General features: G+C 35.9%; 1 protein-coding gene across 2 annotated transcripts in view; it reads left to right on the plus strand.

The window, feature by feature from the left end:
- Positions 1-18,620, plus strand: part of LOC114662189 (F-box/LRR-repeat protein 19-like) — a 157,462-nt gene extending 138,842 nt beyond the window's left edge. For both annotated transcript variants that reach the window (XM_028815560.2, XM_028815559.2), the window contains exons 7-10: positions 2,174-2,337; positions 4,101-4,262; positions 5,702-5,920; positions 13,828-18,620. In XM_028815560.2, coding sequence (XP_028671393.1) covers positions 2,174-2,337; positions 4,101-4,262; positions 5,702-5,920; positions 13,828-14,009 — 727 coding nt within the window. In that variant the 3' untranslated portion in view covers positions 14,010-18,620. The remainder of the gene's footprint in view (positions 1-2,173; positions 2,338-4,100; positions 4,263-5,701; positions 5,921-13,827) is intronic.

Genomic DNA, 18,620 nt, shown 5'->3' on the forward strand with positions numbered 1-18,620 from the left:
AGGATGACCTAAAAGTAAATAGTATCAAGTAGTCTGCTAAGATTTGTTGAGTGTGTGGTTTGGTTTTCCAGAATTAAATTTTGGTAATTGGTAAAAAGTAATGTCCAGATTTGTCCACCCCTGAAACAGCATGCAGTAAAGTTATGACACCCTGAATTACGTTAACATAATACTCTTCAACTTAAAATACTGTGATTGGCCTTACAAGATTGTACATTTGCATTTTAGTTTTTATGTTGTATATAATAATAAACTGAGTGTCAGGATATTTGAAATTATCAGTTTCTTCTAGAAACAGGAGAATTAATGGTTTATAAGAATTGTTTGGGTCTTTTACAAAAATGTTATGCACATTTGTCATCAGTTCCAGCATCTTGATCCTGTATCTAATTTATCTTGCTTCCTCTCAAATATTCAATTTTCTCTTAGTCAGCTGTAGTTAATTATAAAATTATGACCTTTTATGTCTAGTGAGACCGTTTCAATAGTCATCACATAGTTCTAGATTTCTCACTTTTTCTGTTTTTTGTTAGTTGACTTCAGTTACTATAATTCTACTTATTGCAAACATTCCACTTGAGCTGTTTTTAACACGTTTACATTTATTATTTAATTCTTTGCCATATTGATAGTTCATTAAGCCTTCTGCCATCAAACAATCTTAGCTTTTGCACAACTAATTAAATGTGTTTGGCTAATACATGATAAATACCTCGCTTCTAAAATTATTTCCTCTAATCTGTAATCCTATATATGACAAATGTTTGGCCATGTTGTGGATTAGGTTTTTCTCTGCCTCACCTTGTACAGCATACATCCGGACAGAGTATGGCCATTGTTACAGTAATAACACTTAAGCTAAACTGTGTTGTGGGTGACTTGTTGGATTTTGTACTTTCTTCATGCTGTTTCTGTAAAAAATATCTATTTTTCCACATACCACAGTCAAAAATCTTTGTTACAGTGTGCTTTTTCTTTGTAAATCTAGGAAGAATACATGTACTTACTGAAAAATGAAATTAATTTTGCATTTTGACTTTGTATTAACTGTAGCTATGTTGCATGTAGAGAGATGATTACACTAGGCAAAAATGTGCAAGTTTATTATACTGTACATTACATAACATGCTAAACTCCTAATTATGGTTTAAATATTCTGGCATCATTCCATAATAGATTTTATAAAATATATTTTTGTCCTTTGTTTCTTATATTTCTATTTATTTTTCCTTTTCTAACATTGATTACTGTTTGTTTAGGATACCAAATTCTAGTAAACATTTACTTAATTTCAAATGTTAAACCCAACTTAAGGGTATACAATTATTATGAATTACTTTAACCTGTAATGGGTTAAATTTAGATTTCATATCTGTACGTCAACGAATTTGGCAGGGACACAAATGAACGTAATATGTAAAAATGTTAACAGTCACTGCAAGGCTAAAAGTGGAGCAAATTGCCAACTCTCAACATTTAACATCACCTAAATTTATTTTAAAAGTGTTTTTTGCTAGTTTTAATGTTATACTAAATTGTTGATTCAGTGATATAGTCAGATCTGTATTACTTGATCCAAATTCTGCTCTATAATTTTTAGTATCAACAATTTTATCCTCCTCCAAAGCACCGAGGTTAAAATCACATAAAAGAAACTACTGATATAAAAGAAGGAAGTATAACTCCATGTTGATTGCATTATTGACAGTACTCCGTATCTTTTTCAGCTGAAGGTGATATTTGCAAGCACGCAGTTCTGACAGTACAGCTTGTAAAAATGTATTTCCTAGAAATTATGACAAATGATGGTCACATTTGGAGGATTTAATTTTTTATGCACAGAAGAAAATGAATGTGGTCTGTTGATGCAAATAATAATGATATGTTCTTTTTAAACCTTCATTTTAAACAATCATCAGTCAATTAAGCAGAATTAAAAAGTCTCTTTTTAATGTAAAGTATTTTGCAAAGTGCTTTGGGGAAAACAGTTTTATATATGGCTGTTAAGGTTTACTGCATGTTAAGTTGCTTCAGGTACAACCTTTACATAAAAAACAGATGAAAGTTAATTATTCATGTTATTTGATACTTTATTTTGTACTTAAAAATACTTTTTGAGTAAATGTTCCAACAGTTTATAAGCTATTTCTTCTCAACTGTTTCATTTTGGTAGGTGCTGTGATAAGCGTCTCTGGACTAAAATTGATCTGAGTCGTCGTAAATCTATTACACCCCCAATGTTGAGTGGCATAATTCGGAGGCAACCAGTTACACTGGACCTTGGCTGGACCAATATCTCCAAAAAGCAGCTTATGTGGCTTATCAACCGTCTCCAGGGTAGGTTCCGTTATTTAGTATTTAAAAATCACTTATTCTCTGAATCTTATGCTATAGACTTCCTGTGGATACTTACTGTATATGCAAAGTTCTATCTGTATAACTATTATTTGAGAAGGTTTATGCTTCTCCAATTATTTTAACAATTTTTAAATATACACTATTAAGCTGTTTGCTTTTTCTCAGATGACCTATCCATTTTTTTAAGTATTTACGAAAATGGGTGTTATATATTAACATTTTTAGTTCTTCAGTGAACTGAGAATTAACCCAATACTAAAAAAAGTCTAATAGCTGTTGTTTAACCAGCTTATAAATGTGTTTGTGTTCAGTGAATAGCTTATGAAAATCAATGAAGAATATTAAATTGCTTTAGGTATGAGACACTTATGTCAAACAAGCTCAGTAGCAAATTACCATCATTGGTAGTTTTTTTTTTTTTTTTTTTTTTTTTTTTTTTTTTTTTTTTTTTTAACTTGCAAGTAACCTTATTTATCCGCAAGACGAAGTTGAGAGCTAGGACTGAAATTATGCCCATCCTTACTTTACATAAATTTGCTTAGATATGGGCTGACCAATTGTCCCTATTTCCTAAGACTGTCCTAAGTTTTATTCAATACAGATAAAATTTGAACAAGCAAATATTCATTTGAAGGTTGAGCTCATTTCAGCTCAGATCTTACAAGGCTACAGTGGTTTTCATTTCAGCTGTTCAACATATGTATGCACATTTAACTAAAAACAAACAAAAATAAAAGCGGAATAGAATAAGATATGTGTTCCATTAGTTTATCCCTATAAAAGTAGATGTGAAATAGTTAATCAATCGGGTCTTATTTTAATTCAATCAGGTCTTATTTTAATTAGTTTTTAAGTTTCTGTATTTTCTATCTTATAGGAAAGAGACAGTGGTGGTTATTATTTTTAATAAATGAAACTTAACTTATATTCATTTTGTACATTCAATAGTTTACAGAAGTGATTTGTTAACAACAGTGTTAAATGCATAGATAGTTTTAAATTCAAAAATAAAGTTTCTAAAAGTGTTTTTTTTTTCCTCCTCCCATGTAATTTGTCCCATTATGTGCAACTGTAAGTGTGATTTGGAGGACTGTTGTGGCTACAGGTTTTTGTTTCAATCCAGTTTCTCTTTTGGAAGCCAGTTATTGCTGCTAAAGCAACTTTTTTGTGCTTCATTTTACATAACTTGCTTATTACAACTTATTTGCTTGTTTTGGTCTTAAACAGTTGCATTCATTGTTTCTAACTCCTTTTTTTTACCAGCTGCCAGTTCACAAAGAGCTGCATATGACTAAGGAAATAGGTCCCTTGTTGACTAATAAAGTATTTCTAATAACATGTGCACTTGTTATGTGCTCATTATGATTTGTCTGTTTTAGTAAAATATTTGGAAAGAAAAATAAAAGGAAAAAGGTGCTGAGCTGAGAATGTCACCCTCAGAAAGGAAAAATATATATGAATGACCTGATTAGGCAGAATGAAGACACTAATAAGCTGTAAACTTAAATTGTATCATTTGGTTTTGTCTTCTAATTAAGCATTTGGTTTGGAAAAAAACTTTGCTGCTTCTGGATTGAATTTAAGCACACTTGATCTAGAAGATTCAGAACTTCAGTTAAATAATAATATACACCTACTTAAGTTCATTTATTCGTGGTACTGTTCATGTATGACTTTATGTTTTAAGTTATTGGCACGACACGCTTTTTTTATTTATTTATTTTTTTTATAACTGATCCTAGGGCTCAAGGAGTTGATTCTTTCTGGGTGCACATGGTCTTCAGTTTCTGCTCTTTGCTCATCTAGCTGCCCGTGTCTGAAACTGTTAGATCTGCGTTATGTTGAAGATATTAAGGAATCGCATCTCCGAGAGCTACTGGCGCCCCCTGTTGATTCCCGACCAGGTGATTGTGTTGTACATCCTTAACTGTTGTGAGGCTGTAAAGGGTTAGAAAACATTCATATTGCCAAATTATCAATATTCAGAAATTCCCCTTTATAAAAATGTAAATATACTAGAATATATGGATCTATTCATTTTCAAGTTACGGTTGCTATAATTCTATCAACTCCAAGTAAATATTGACTAATTTTCTTTTTACATTAGTAAATATTCCTGTGTAATCAATTTTAAAATAAGATATCTTTCAACACTAAGAGTTCTAATTATTTTAATGTCTTTACATCCTGAATAAATCTAAAAAGTAGAAAACATCCTGCTTGCTTCTGTTAGTGGCACCAAAATCCAAATTTTTATCAGGACTTGTGCTTTAAGATTTTGGTGGTTGACTCTGATTCTGGCAATGGCTTGGACCACAACTCATTCTAACTGCTGTTTTAAGCTAAGTTTTTCATTTAACAATCCAAGCAGGCTAAACGCCATAAACAGACATTTGGACATAAACCCAGCATATGCAAACTTAAGTAGAACATGTTCATAATAAATAAAATGTTAAGACCTGTACCAAACCCACCTGACTCGCCCCCCCTACCCCCCCCCCCATATGAATTGTGCTATATATTGCCTTTGATTCTTGTAAGTCTAAGCATTATCCTCTGATGAAGGCTCCTTTCATTAGTTGTCAGTTATAATCATCAACATTAAAAGAAATAAACATTTGAAATACATCAGTCTGTGTGTAATGAATGAATCTAATATACAAGTTTCACTTTTTGAATGGAATTACTGAAATAAATCAACTTTGTCATGATATTCTAATTTTATGACCAGCACCTGTATATCCATACATATAAGAACTGATATGAATAAAGTAGCTAATTAAAAACAACATTCTCCTGTTGGTTTCTGTTTTATTTTCACATCATTGCTACTGGTTAAGGAAAAAAAACTGCCTGAACAAGAGAATGAGCTAAAATTAGCTGCAAACTGAGTTGTCTGCTAAAGTGGGAAATTGATTTAACAGCAATGTTAAATCTCAAAAGAAGAATCTACTGTGGGGAATAAACCCCTCTAGCTTTTGTGATATTTCTGGATCAAAGTGGTCTACTGTTGCTGTAAAGTATTGGTCTTGGTGTAATTTATCTGTATGGTTGTCACTTGGCAGAGTTACCTTCAAGATATGTTGAGTTATAGTGTTTAGTTTCTATGTGCTCTTTCAAGTAGTGATAAGAGTTCTTGTACCAAAGCAATTGAACACTGACAAATTACTACTGCTGTATTATTCATTTCCATAATTCCTTTGTAACTGTAGTTATGTTTAATCCAGTTGAACATATTTTTAATTAGTAAAATTACAGTAAAAATGAACTATGATCATGATTTTATTTTCCAAGTAATGATTGTTTCTAAAGGAAAAATATAAATTTTCATGTTTTCTTACAGGTCACATTGACAGCAGGGGGCGGTTTCAGAATGTAACTGAGGTGCGACTGGCTGGTTTAGATGTCATGGACAGCTCAGTGCGTCTACTTGTCCGGCACATGCCCCACTTGACCAAATTGGACTTGAGTCACTGTGGCCATGTCAGCGACCAGGCCATCAACTTGCTGACTGCTGCTAATTCCCCACTGAGGGAAACCCTTACTGAAATCAACCTCTCAGGTACATGACCTAATAGCTTTTTTTTTTTTATTATTATTTATTAATTTTGTTACATTTACAGTTAATGTATGGTAATGGTAATGTTAATGGGGGTGGATGAGATATGCCCGGAGTTCCTCAAAGCTCTGGATGTTGTAGGACTGTCTTGGTTGACATGCCTCTGCAACATCGCATGGACATCAGGGACAGTGCCTCTGGATTGGCAGGCCGGGGTGGTGGTCCCCCCTCTTTAAGAAAGGGGACCGGAGGGTGTGTTCCCACTACAGAGGGATCACACTCCTCAGCCTCCCTGTGAAAGTCTGTTCGGGGGTCCTGGAGAGGAGGGTCCGTCGGATAGTCGAGCCTCGGATTCAGGAGGAACAGTGTGGTTTTCGTCCTGGTCGCGGAACAGTGGACCAGCTCTACACCCTTAGCAGGGTCCTGGAAGGGTGCATGGGAGTTTGCCCAACCAGTCTACATGTGTTTTGTGGACTTGGAAAAGGCATTTGACCGTGTCCCTCGGGGAATCCTGTGGGGGTACTCAGAGTATGGGGTACCGGACCCCCTGATAATGGCTGTTCGGTCCCTGTACAATCGGTGCCAGAGCTTGGTCCGCATTGCCGGCAGTAAGTCGAACCCTTTTCCAGTGAGAGTTGGACTTCGCTAGGGCTGCCCTTTGTTACCGATTCTGTTCATAACTTTTATGGACAGAATTTCTAGGCGCAGCCAGGGCGTTGAGGGGGTCCGGTTTGGTGGACTCGGAATTGGGTCACTGCTTTTTGCAGATGATGTTGTCCTGTTTGTTTCATCAGGCCGTGATCTTCAGCTCTCTCTGGATCGGTTCGCAGCCGAGTGTGAAGCGGCTGGGATGGGAATCAGCACCTCCAAATCCGAGACCATGGTCCTCAGCCGGAAAAGGGTGGAGTGCCCTCTCAGGGTTGGTAGCAAGATCCTGCCCCAAGTGGAGGAGTTCAAGTATCTCGGGGTCTTGTTCACGAGTGAGGGAAGAATGGAGCGTGAGGTCGACAGGCGGATCATTGCGGCATCCACAGTAATGCGGGCTCTGCATCGGTCGTGGTGAAAAAGGAGCTGAGCCGCAAGGCGAAGCTCTCAATTTACCAGTCGATCTATGTTCCTACCCTCACCTATGGTCATGAGCTATGGGTAGTGACTGAAAGAACGAGATTGCGAATACAAGCGGTTGAAATGAGTTTCCTCCGCAGGAAGTCTGGGCTTTCCCTTAAAGATAGGGTGAGAAGCTCAGTCATCCGGGAGGGGCTCAGAGTAGAGCCGCTGCTCCTCCGCATCGAGTGGAGTCAGAAGAGGTGGCTCGGGCATCTGATCAGGATGCCTCCTGGACGCCTCCCTGGTGAGGTGTTCCGGGCACGTCTAACTGGGAGGAGGCCCCGGGGAAGACCCAGGACACGCTGGAGGGACTATGTCTCTCGGGTGGCCTGGGAACGCCTTGGGATTCTCCAGAAGAGCTAGAAGAAGTGGCCTGGGAGAGGGAAGTCTGGGCATCTCTGCTTAAGCTGCTGCCCCCGCAACCCAACCTCGGATAAGTGGAAGAGGATGGATGACATTACAGTTAGTGTGACATAGTTCAATCATATATACATTCATATGTATACATAATGCAAAGCTGACTGACTTACATCTCAACAAAAACACAACTTCTACATAGTTAAAAAGCTGAAATATGTAAGGATTGTACATCTAGGTACCTGCTAAGAAAGGATATATATCAGTATTTATGGGCAGATCCCCTAACACCCTCCCCCCACCTGCAAAACTTGTAATTACCCTAAAATCTTAAAAATGCTTTGATTTGTTTGAAATTTTGTGGCAGTATAGAAAAAAGGCAATTAGTGACCTGTTTGTTTTATTTGTCTGTATTTATTTATGTTAATGTACTGTACATGCTCTGCACTGCTCTGAGACATGGCTCTAAACAAATGAAAGAAGCCGCAGAAGCAATTAACAGGCTATGCAAACAGCACAACTAACCAATAGGATGAATAGATGACTGAAGCTGGGTGGCATCCTATATAGGAAAAAAGACTCAATATTTTTTGTCAAAATTTATTGAACTTTGGTGAAGCTGTAGAAAAAAAGAAAATTAGCTGTTCTGTGTTTTATTTATTGATATTTTTCAATAATAATGCTGTAGTGAGTAGGCTATGGTAAGGCACTGTGTCCTTTTTTTGTAGTGAGTGCTGAAAAGGAGTTGCTCAGAACAATTGAGCTTTGCCCTTTTGTGCAGTTTAAGACAGCCAAAAGAAATTAATTTGAAGGACACAACTGGCTGTTTTCTACTCCTCAAAATGCAGTATAAAATACATACGAAGTCTTGCCGGAGTTGCTTTGTTCTCCTTAGATTGGTCAGTGCTATAATAAGGTCTTTTGGTGGATTTCCCTCTTTTTTGTAGAAATACACGCAATATTGCACCAAACTAACATGTCCCCTTCATGATCAGAATGGAGTGTGCCGCTGCATAGTTTTACAAAAGGAGGAAAGGGGTATTTCCTGTATTGCGTGCCGGCCCAATTCAAACTCTATGTACAGCACATACCAGGACCAATAGCATCCCTTGGTCAGTTTAAACACCTGCCAAGCTCAGTAAAGAGATCCCACACAGAAGGAACTTAGGGGAGTTTATTATTTCTTTTGATGTTTTTAGTACAGTGCTTATTACATACAGCACTGACATGGCCCATGCAATGAACTGAAGCTTATAAGTTAAAGAAAACCACAAATAAATTTATATTGCTTTTTATCTAAACTCACCAAAACTTTGTAAAAGCACAAGATACAGATCCAAACGTTACATTCAAATGTAATTGAAGCTACCATTTTACAGGACTTGCCACAAAGTGAAATTGTATTTATTCCCAAAAATCTCCATTATTACTATTTACCTTCTTCAATTCAAAGCAATACTGTTTCCTGTAGAACTGTGTTTTGCATTGAACACAAACAAAAGGTCAGTCAGCAATTGATCTGTGGCAGAAATGTTTTAAGGATGGTCAGTTGTATATAGCATGTTCAAGAGTAAGCAGCTCCAAAATATGTGTGTGTATGCATGTGTGCCTGTGTGTGTGTATATATATAAAAATGAATGAAAGACCCTATCTTTTCCACCTTTTCACTTCAAACGGATACTCAAAGACATTCATTAAACAATGCCTACACAGAAGACGCCAAAAAACTCGGCAAACAATTGACTCAAACCAGACCCCCCATCCCACTTGGTACACACACTCCCTTATCAACACGGTGTGTCTGAAGGCGCAGCACGCATCCTGTCCAAATCAGGCATCAGAATTGCACACAAACCTGCGAATAATCTGCGCACTGTCCTTTTCAACACTAAAAACAAGAAATCGACAGCAGAAACGCGAAATGCAGTTTATACCATTCCATGCAGTTCTTGCCCAGCGGTATACATAGGACAAACATCAAAAAGAATTGCAACTCGCATACAGGAACATCGCAACACCATTAGAAGGAAGGACTCACGATCACAGATCTATACACATACAAAATCAACAGGACATACGTGCAAGTAAGTACAAGTAAGATTTAAGGCCAGTACTAAAAGTGCCAGAGAATTGGCTGAATCTTGGCTATCAGACAAAAATGCCATAAACAGACATTTGGACATAAACCCAGCATATGCAAACTTAAGTAGAACATGTTCATAATAAATAAAACGTTAAGACCTGTACCAAACCCACCTGACCCCCCCAAACGAATTGTGCTATATATTGCCTTTGATTCTTGTAAGTCTAAGCATTATCCTCTGATGAAGGCTCCTGGTAGGGGCTGAAAGCTCAGGAATAAAAACTACTTTATGATACGTGATTCATTTTTCTCCCTTTGTGGATCTCCAGCTGCTAATCTCTATTATAAAAAGAAAATCCTGTCCTGGAAAGCAAAAGCAATGCGACAATACGTAAAAGACCCGTGAGACCAAAGAGACTTGCCACGGTGCGCCTCGCGGGGACCGTAAACATGAGACTTGGTGCGAAGAGATTGTCCCAGGGCCGTAACAAAAAGGATAGCGGCTGTACAGGCTTTAAAAACGATCGAAGGGCAGCACAACAGCAGCCCCACACACCCCAAAGCCCCCTAACCCAAAACCACCCCCCTAACCACACGCAATGAGCGTTATTCGTCCTGCAAGAAAGAATTTAACCACGTCCGGGGCCAGAAATGAAGTACAAGTATTGTTTTTTTACAACGTCATGTGAGACCAAGCAGTGAGCCATCATTTAAAAGGAGTCCACAGACCTCTAACCAAGCATTTGTTGGATTGCTTTTGGCAGACAAGCATCATGTGCTCCCAGCTGTTAAAACAACGCCATGTGACAGGCAGAAGAGTAAGCTCGCAGGCAGCTGAAAGACAGCAAATGATCCAAAGACATATCATTAGCGTGTATTTAGACACCAAACCCACAACACGAACAGCATTATACGTCTGGCAAGAAAGAGATGTAACCAAGCACGTGGCCGAAAATAAAGGACAAGTATTGTTTTTACAAAAGTTTTTAAAGTAAAAGTGAAAATAATGCATATGTAACAATTCCCAAGAAAATAACAATCTCTTTAAATTGTAGATTGCCTGCCTTTAGTCATCCGTGATGACTGAGGACATGGGAATGAGGGGTCCTTTTATCGGATTAGCGCTATTTCAGATGTGGAATGGCAAAATGGGGGAGGCAGCTTGATGAATGAGGTCTCCAGGACTTAAAACACATCCAAATCATATTATGTGATATCATCTAATGTGAAATTCTACTCCATACTTGTAGAATTTTTATTTTTATACTGTATTGAGGATTTATTCTGTTCTATGTATTGTACTGTATTGTATTGACCCCCTTCTTTTTGACACCCACTGCATGCCCAACCTACCTGGAAAGGGGTCTCTTTTTGAACTGCCTTTCCCAAGGTTTCTTCCATTTTTTCCCCACAAGGGTTTTTTTTTTTTTTTGGGAGTTTTTTCTGGTCTTACAGGGTCATGGCTGGGGAGCTGTCAAGAGGCAGGGCCTGTTAAAGCCCATTGCGGCACTTCTTGTGTGATTTTGGGCTATACAAAAAATAAATTGTATTGTATATCCGGTAAACGAAACACGGGGGTGGGTGAGCGAAGCGAGCAGGGGGCAGAGCCCCCTAGTGTGTGTGTGTGTGTGTATATATATATATATATATATATATATATATATATATATATATATAAAAAATACACACACACACACACACATTGGTATTGTGTAAAATTATCAGTGTTGAATTAATTGTGATGCTCTTTGCATGACAAAAATGTGTGTTCCATTATAGTTTCAGTTTTTCTTGGTGAATTGTGACATTTCCTTAAAAAGTGCAGCAAAAAAGTATTTGGTGTCCAGGGGTGCGTTAACCCCCCCGCCTCCCCCCAGTATGCAGCAGTTTAAGGGTTAATAGCTATTCTCAATCGACTGTCTTTTTCTGCATTCAGAAATAATAAAATCTTCATTGTGCTTGAGTATATTACATTAAACAAATGGAAAAGGTTTGAAGCTATATATCTCCCTTTAATGAATCTGGTTTGCTCTTGTGATATTAAATAAGGACACGTTCTTCATCCTTCTAGCCAAACCTTTGGACAACATTTTGGCATCCTTATTGAGAAGTGAAATTGGCTCTTTGTGATGCCCATTCTATTAAGTGTTCTTTTGAAAAATGATAGTTAATACTTGACAAAAAGTTTGAGGTAATATTATGTTATAATTACAATGTGCAGACTGAAATTTTTCAGTATGTCACTCACTTTGCAAAAAACAATCAAAAATCATGTAACCCAACAGGATAGACTACTGTGCATGGTCATGTACATGTACAGTAACTGTGCTGCTTAGAAGTCAGATTCCTGTGAACAGACTGGTGTTTCTGTCACACAACTTGAAGTTTACTCAGTAGAATTTTACAGTTTAATTTTTTCTGATACCTTTTTGCAATATTTGACAGAACCTGAAGTTAGTAATTTGTTTAAAAATGTTATAGGTTTGGGTGTTATTGTATCTTTGTGCAATATATAACAGCACTTGTCTACAAATGCTATACATGTAGTCACAGTCTTACGACCATTTGACTTACAACTGCTACCACGTCTCATGGGCAAGCGACAGTTTTCGCCACACCCGCTCCATATTCTGTGACTTGTTCATATCGATCTCGCTTTATTACCTGCAGTGGTTTTAACTACTTTCAGTTACATTTGTCTTACAATTACAGAAATAAAGGTAGTTTATCTCAACAAAATAATGAAAGTGATCAAGCAGTATGAGGGAGGAAAGAAAGCAAATGTGATCGCATGTGACTTTACGTTATCCCATTGTAACCGATGTTCACCGCATGCGGTGTACTACTGCACTTTTGCTTTGAATCCAGTTAACCTCCAAAGCTTCACTGTTCTGACTTGTGTTGTGCCACCAAGGGATAATAAAACCACGCTGAACTCCTTTATCTGTTAATGTTTATTATTAACAGGCAGAAATGTTAAAACGAAAAACATACCAATGCCCAAACTGTGCCAGTACAACTCCTTTGATCACTGGGAGTGGCTCACACTGATGACCTAACATAACACAGACAAAGAAAGGATTCGTGAAGCTGTTAAATGTTTGGCACCTGTGTGAGCAATGGTAATAATGAAACAAAATAATAAAAACAAATTTACAAAAAATTACAGAAAATTTCCACAATGTGATATGAATAATGATAAAAAAGAATATAAAACAATGACTTAAGAGACTTATTATACAATACTATCCATATATTTAAGTTTGAATACATATTCCGGTCTATATTACATCAAGATCAACTTGTATCCAGTCTGTTGGAACCAAACATGGTTTTTTTTCCTGTTCAGTATTTGAAAGAACTTTGGATTTGTACACTATAGTACAACTACTCAAATTCACCAATCCAAAGCTTTGAATTGTTTCATCTTTTAGCCTTTTTAATGTAGGCTTACTTTATATGTTCAGTATTAGTGTCTTACATGTGCCATTTGTTCTTCAGATTTTTTCAGTATGTACATGATATCTTCCTCTAGTATCTGCCAATGGAAAGCAGGAATATTTTTACTTCTGGCAAGGCATGTATGTTCTGAAGCAATAAAGTATTACCAGAATATGTCACTACTGCTGGCATGTTTGACAGCTAGAATTTTTTTTTATTACACTGTGTAATGCATAGCCTAAACAATTTTACTGTTGATTCCCCATTTCATAGAACATTTGTGAAGATATTTCTAAGGTAATCATGCAGTTCAATTTAGCAAAATTTCAGAAAAGCCTCAGTTTTTTTTTTTTTTTTTTTTTTTTTATGTGCGGTTTTTTTTAACCTTGCACCTGTGCCATGAATGCCATTTGTGCAGTCCATGTGCCAGTTGTGCTGATTCTTATTGCAGATCTCTAGGTTGATATTCATTTTAATATTACCTTTAGCATTTTGTAATAGTATAAAAATGTTTTTTGATATTTTTTTCTGTAATCTTTGTTGTTTACGTTTTTCTGCTCTCAGAATTATACATTGTTATAAAAGTTGGGCCTTAGCAGATTAATTCTTTTTGTATTACTTTTATGTATTTGTTTTTGTTATATCTTGTATATCTTACAAAATGGTCTATAATTTCTGCAGATTTTAGACATAGAAATTCATGGTTGATATTAATAACACTAAACTGCTTTATGCCCACTCAAGCTTTTTTACAAAATGTTTAGATACATAGATACATGGTATTTCAATTGGCAAGTCACTGAGATTTACTTTAAGCTATACATTTGCTTTCTTTCCATGAAATCATAAATTTATCATATCTTTGAAGAAGCAAATGGAAGGAAGGTCTCCAATTTCTCATGTTTGTTCTTAATTTCTCAAGGTTGTGGCCGCCTGACAGACCAGTGCCTGCCACTTTTCAAGCGATGCTCCAACTTGATACGTCTTGACCTCCGCTCCTGCAAACAGGTCACTCAAGAGGCCTGTCAACGCTTCATAGATGATACAGCTCCTTCTGCATCCTTTTACTGCATTGAGGACAAATTGATCCTGAAAAACAGCTAACAGATCATCAGAAGACCCACATATAAGAAATTTAATGAATTAAGGGGCCAGCTGCATGGATTGTGTTGACACATTTATGCAGAACAATATGGGGAGCAGTGTCAAAACCCAGCTGTTGTGAGGATACAAGATAATGCATGAATGGGTAAAAGTGAAAGCTTAAAAAAATAAACAAAGCCCTAGGAAACGGGCACAAGGACAACGACAGATCAGGCATTCAGTTATCTGGCATACTTGCAATGTGGTTATTATGGAGGAAAAGAGCTGAATTAGAAAATGCTCAGAGAAAGATGGCAGTCAGTTTGTGAAGAATTCGCTAACTGTAATAGTGTGCAGACGATTTCCTCTCCTCTTTTCTACGATTTCTTTGTATTTGGCTTCAGACAGTGTTGGGTAATTTAAAACCCCAAGTTGGCCCGTGACATTGTTGTCCTACACAAAATATATAGTATTAAGAAGTACCAGTATAAAATACTACTTAATAACCTATTAAAGAATAAAATAAGCCACCACACTTTTAGTGCACACAGTCTTCTACATCAGCATATCAAAGGCAAATTAAAGTATTCAGAGAGTCTGTTAATACTAAATGTAAGATGTGAAATATGAATACAGAATTATAATTTTATTGCATATTTTTAAACCCATCTGGACCCTCTTAAAAAATTATTTTGCCTAAATAAAAAAACAGACATTTATTATGAGGCCATGTTTGCCCCTTATACTTCTATTCTGCATGTGCTTTTTCCATCTACCTCTCACACAAAAAGGCAGTGTGGCATAGTTTCAGTCTAGTTAAATACTTGCAATGTATTAATTCAAGTAATGTATTTTTCTCCCCTATTGAATGAATTTATCTAACACTAGTTGCTCTGCAATAATCAAGCCAGCATTATGCATAACTGCAAAACTTAGGTTTTGTCATATTTTGCTGGTGTGTACTTGAAAAAGTGAAAAGAGGTGTATTTTTCATTGCAGGAATATTTGAAAGTATTTTATTATTAAAAATCCTTTGAAAATTCTGTTTTTCTTTGAGGCAAATAGGTAAAGCTCAATTCCGTATATTCTCCTGCTTATCATACTAAATAATTTCAACATTCTGAAAAGAGTAATTAATCACACATATCAGTCGGGTGCTAACATGGTCAATTGTTTTTTTAGACCTTTTATTTTAGTAATTGAAATTTAAGCATATCAGCAAGACAATGTTTGGGAAGGTGTTCTCTTATTAGAGAATATCAGAATATTGGATCACAAAGTTTAAAAATAAAAATCAGCTACTTGTATACCTGTAGCTGACATTACAGAAACCTAGCTGTTCTGTTTCCTTAACTAAGCAGTGTTTTGTGATGAACTGCAAGGATAACAAACAAAATAATGTTCTGCCCCCTCAAAACTGTAAGAATAGTTACTCCTTACTGTATCAGCTAGTTATTTAACACTCTTGGACAACTGTTTAGATTCTTTTTCCACAGTTACTAAATAAGCACAAGGGGTGTAGCTAGTCATATTTTTTTTTTTTCTAAACAAACACTTTTTTAATATTTACAAGACTTCGGGGTGTTTAGTGCTGTCCATTGGGCTTCAGTTATATTCTGCCTTACTTTGTATATTTTGGATAGTTTTAAAATTATTCCTCTTTGCCTTTTCCAAAGCAATGTGTGAGAGCAAATAACCTAACTGGATTGCACCATGCAATCTAGAGCTTCACATAATTTTGGAGTCTTATTTATTTGTACTACCATACACCTCAAGCTACACCCTTTGTAGATGCCATTCTGTTTTACAAGAGTTATTTCAAACAATCAATTTTTATATATTTTCAAAAGAGAAAAAATTTGGGGAAGGATGTGGTTTGTTTGCCTCTGAGAATTGGAGTGCAACAAATGTTCAGTGTAGACAAAAGATGACGAAGAATGTTTGTTATTTTCAAAGCTGGTGGGAAAAATAAGGATTAAATATATAAAATGTGTGTGTGTATGTATGTGTGTGTGTGTGTATATACACACATATGTAAATATATACATATAAAAGCACACATATTCATACTTACTGCTGCTTGATTTTTTTTTTTTTTTGCTATGTCTTTGGACCTCAAGCTCTTATGAATGTTATTGTTTTAAACTTCATAGTTCATTCCATTCCTAATTCAAGAAAAAGAAAAACTTCCAACAATCATGTCTGATTAGAACATCTGGCTGCCACTTACAGTACTTCCGTTGAAACATACTTAAGAATGTTCTGCCTTATTCAGCCTGATCTGTTGCTCTTCTGGAAAGACATCATTGTACAAGATAATGCACTGAACTTGAATTGAACCGAACAAAGCTCTTCTTTACTTGCCAAATTCCACGGCCCCAGTTGGGCTAGTTTCCTTGGTGGTGTTGTGTTTTTTTTTTGTTTTGTTTTTTTTATTATTATTATTATTTTTTTGAAGTAAGTTTAACCACTCCTGTTTTGTGAGCAAAGACTTTGCAATGAACAAAAATAAAGGCAGCTACAAAGAGTAACTACTGTTAAAAAACAAAAATGACAATGGAACTTTTTAAATGGATGAATGGTTACCTTTCAACTTCCCAGAATCCACCACCGCTGCAACTCCAGAAATCAGGCTGATGAAATATTTATTATTTTGGCTGTGTTAGCTGGCTGTACAAGGCAGATAAAGATTTAATGGCACTCCTCTGCACTTTTTTTAATATATAAAAAAAACATGTGCATTGTCCTGTCAACTGTAATCTAGAACCCAAAAGAGTAAGTCAGTGTTTGGTCTTTCTTTTGGCAATCAAGATAATTCTACCAACCTAACCTGATTGATGCAAGCTCTGATTGGAATGCACGTGGGCTACTCCCATTTTTTTTTTTAATCTTTCAGTCTTGTGCAGACAGCTACAACAATAACTGTGTAAAAAGGCTGTAGGATGGAATGCTTCATTATTTTAGCAGGAATGTGTTACATGAACGCCTTTCAGTCAAAGTTTTAAGTAATAATGAGAAAAAAAATTTGTGAAATTAAAAGTTGCTTACACATTTAGTATTTCATTTGACTTCCCATGTTACAGAGAACAGATGATGTGTGGTGACATTGAACGAAGAAAGCTTTAAATGTTGATATTTCAGACTGCATAATTATTTAGATGAAAACACGTATGTACTGCTTTCTGGAAAGAGATTTTAAGCACTCCAATGCCCTCTCAGCTTTAAGTGGTACTACTCTTGTTTCACAATATTGTCAATTACTTGATAGGTGGTTTCTGACTGCCAGCTAATCTTTACTTTTTAAAAAAGCATTTCCTAAAATATACTTTTTTTTTTTTTTTTTTTTTTTTTTTACTTGTTAAAGCATAGTCTTAAATTGATCATGGTCTTACACTGTGTTTACTTTGCCAGAAGTTGTTCCTGATTATCCATATTCATCATATTTCCTTCAGCTTTTGTTTGCATATGTTCAGTTTCAATGTATGATTTATATTGAATTAAACACAGAAAATTAAACTACATTTCAATTGTGCTGTGATCCAGCGAATAGTATAATTGATTTATCAGAAGTAAACATTCCAGTCCTTATGCACATTATCTGATCATCCTGATTTACTTGTGTCTATCATGTAAACTCTACTTTAGTTACTACCTTACAACTCTTTAAATAACTTTGGGTTTGCATTATTGTGGTGCAGGTTACTATGATGAGCAGAGGTAATCAGGAATAAAATATTCAAGCCTGGCATTGTTGGCATAAGAAATACATCAGTGGCAGTTTAGGCATTGCTGCCACATCATTTTTTAACAGCTTCATTTTAAACTTGTTGAAGTATTGATCACTTTTGTTTTTTTTATTCATGTAAATTTTATAAGAATTTTAAATGAATCAACAGTAAAAGTATTGACATTTTTGGATTATGCATGTTGTGATCATCGTGTAAGCAGGAAATTTAATTTTTACCAAGAAAAATCAGTTTATAGTTGTCAAATTCTATACAAGAAAGCTGCTATGAATAGCATTGATCTGACAGTCGGTGAGTGAAAAGCCAATATGGAAGCCATTTTTTCTCTACAGAATCCTCTTCAGAAGTATTGTTCCAATGTTTTATGATCATTTTCCAAATGTCCTTATTTAATACACTTAAAAATGTTTTGACATCTTAAATGTTTTGACTTATGTGATTAACTGAATTTTTGTGTGCTATTTCAACATTATCCCACATCTGTGTTCAGATGCATGGAGCAAACAAATGTGGAAATGTTGGAAAAAGTTGCCAACTTTATAGACTGTGATATTTTAGAGACTCCACATACTCTCTTTAGTCACATTGCCTGCACTCACCCAGTAGTTTAGTTTGTAATTTCTAAAGCAGTGTTTCAGCTTGGTTCCACTTTCACAGACGCCACGTCTGGGAAATAGTGTAAAACCATGTGGGGTATATGAAATGAAAATCAAGTGTCTTCATCTGTAATCACACAGTTCTGTCTTAAGAGGTAACAAGTCTTGGAGACCTTTCTGTATGAAATTATTGAATAATCGTTCTTCCAATTCTGCAAAAAAAAGAGAGAAAAACATCAGAGTGTAAAGTTATACACAAGCAAATAATAAAATTTAGGCTTTGAATCTTA

The sequence above is a fragment of the Erpetoichthys calabaricus genome, chromosome 12, assembly GCF_900747795.2.
Source record: "Erpetoichthys calabaricus chromosome 12, fErpCal1.3, whole genome shotgun sequence".
NCBI classification, from domain to species: Eukaryota; Metazoa; Chordata; class Cladistia; order Polypteriformes; family Polypteridae; genus Erpetoichthys; species Erpetoichthys calabaricus.